The sequence below is a fragment of the Elephantulus edwardii genome, unplaced genomic scaffold, assembly GCF_000299155.1.
Source record: "Elephantulus edwardii isolate Elephantulus edwardi_28Jun2011 unplaced genomic scaffold, EleEdw1.0 scaffold00071, whole genome shotgun sequence".
NCBI lineage: Eukaryota > Metazoa > Chordata > Mammalia > Macroscelidea > Macroscelididae > Elephantulus > Elephantulus edwardii.
The window spans coordinates 6,394,824-6,395,322 of record NW_006399821.1 but is presented as its reverse complement, the minus strand read 5'-3'; the positions used below and the strand labels follow the sequence as shown (position 1 = coordinate 6,395,322).

The 499-nt window shown below is 56.1% G+C and overlaps 1 protein-coding gene across 1 annotated transcript in view; it reads left to right on the top strand.

The window, feature by feature from the left end:
- Positions 1 to 287, top strand: part of LOC102871899 (angiotensinogen-like) — an 8,719-nt gene extending 8,432 nt beyond the window's left edge. Inside the window, exon 6 of the mRNA XM_006888754.1 lies at positions 132 to 287. Within this exon, the coding sequence (XP_006888816.1) occupies positions 132 to 287 (156 nt within the window). The remainder of the gene's footprint in view (positions 1 to 131) is intronic.
- Positions 288 to 499: the final 212 nt, after the last annotated feature.

Genomic DNA, 499 nt, shown 5'->3' with positions numbered 1-499 from the left:
CAGAGGCAAGCCAGCAACCCACAGAGGCAAGCCAGAAGACCCCAGAGGCAACTCACCAGCCTCCAGAGGCAAGCCAGCAACCCACAGAGGTAAGCCAGAAGACCCCAGAGACAACCCAGCCACCCCTGAAGGCAAGCCAGCGACCCCCAGAGGCAAGCCAGCAGCCCAGCATGCCAAAGGCTTTGGAAGTGACTCTCAACCACCCCTTCCTGTTTGCAATCTGTGAGCAGCGGGCAGCCACTATCCACATGCTGGGCCGTGTGATCAACCCTCAGCACAGGGTGTGACCCGGCCAGGGATCCTGGCAGGGTTCCAGGCTGAATGAGAGGCCTCAGATAGCAGACACAGATTTGTCATCAGCCTCCCACTTCCTTCCTTGTTAGACCATGTTGCACTGGAGAGAAGTTTCTTCTCCAAAGTAGAAGACATTTCAAAAACCTAGCTGCCCTTAGGCTTCCCAAGGTGCTTGGTTATAATGTGAGCAACAGAACATGGCCCC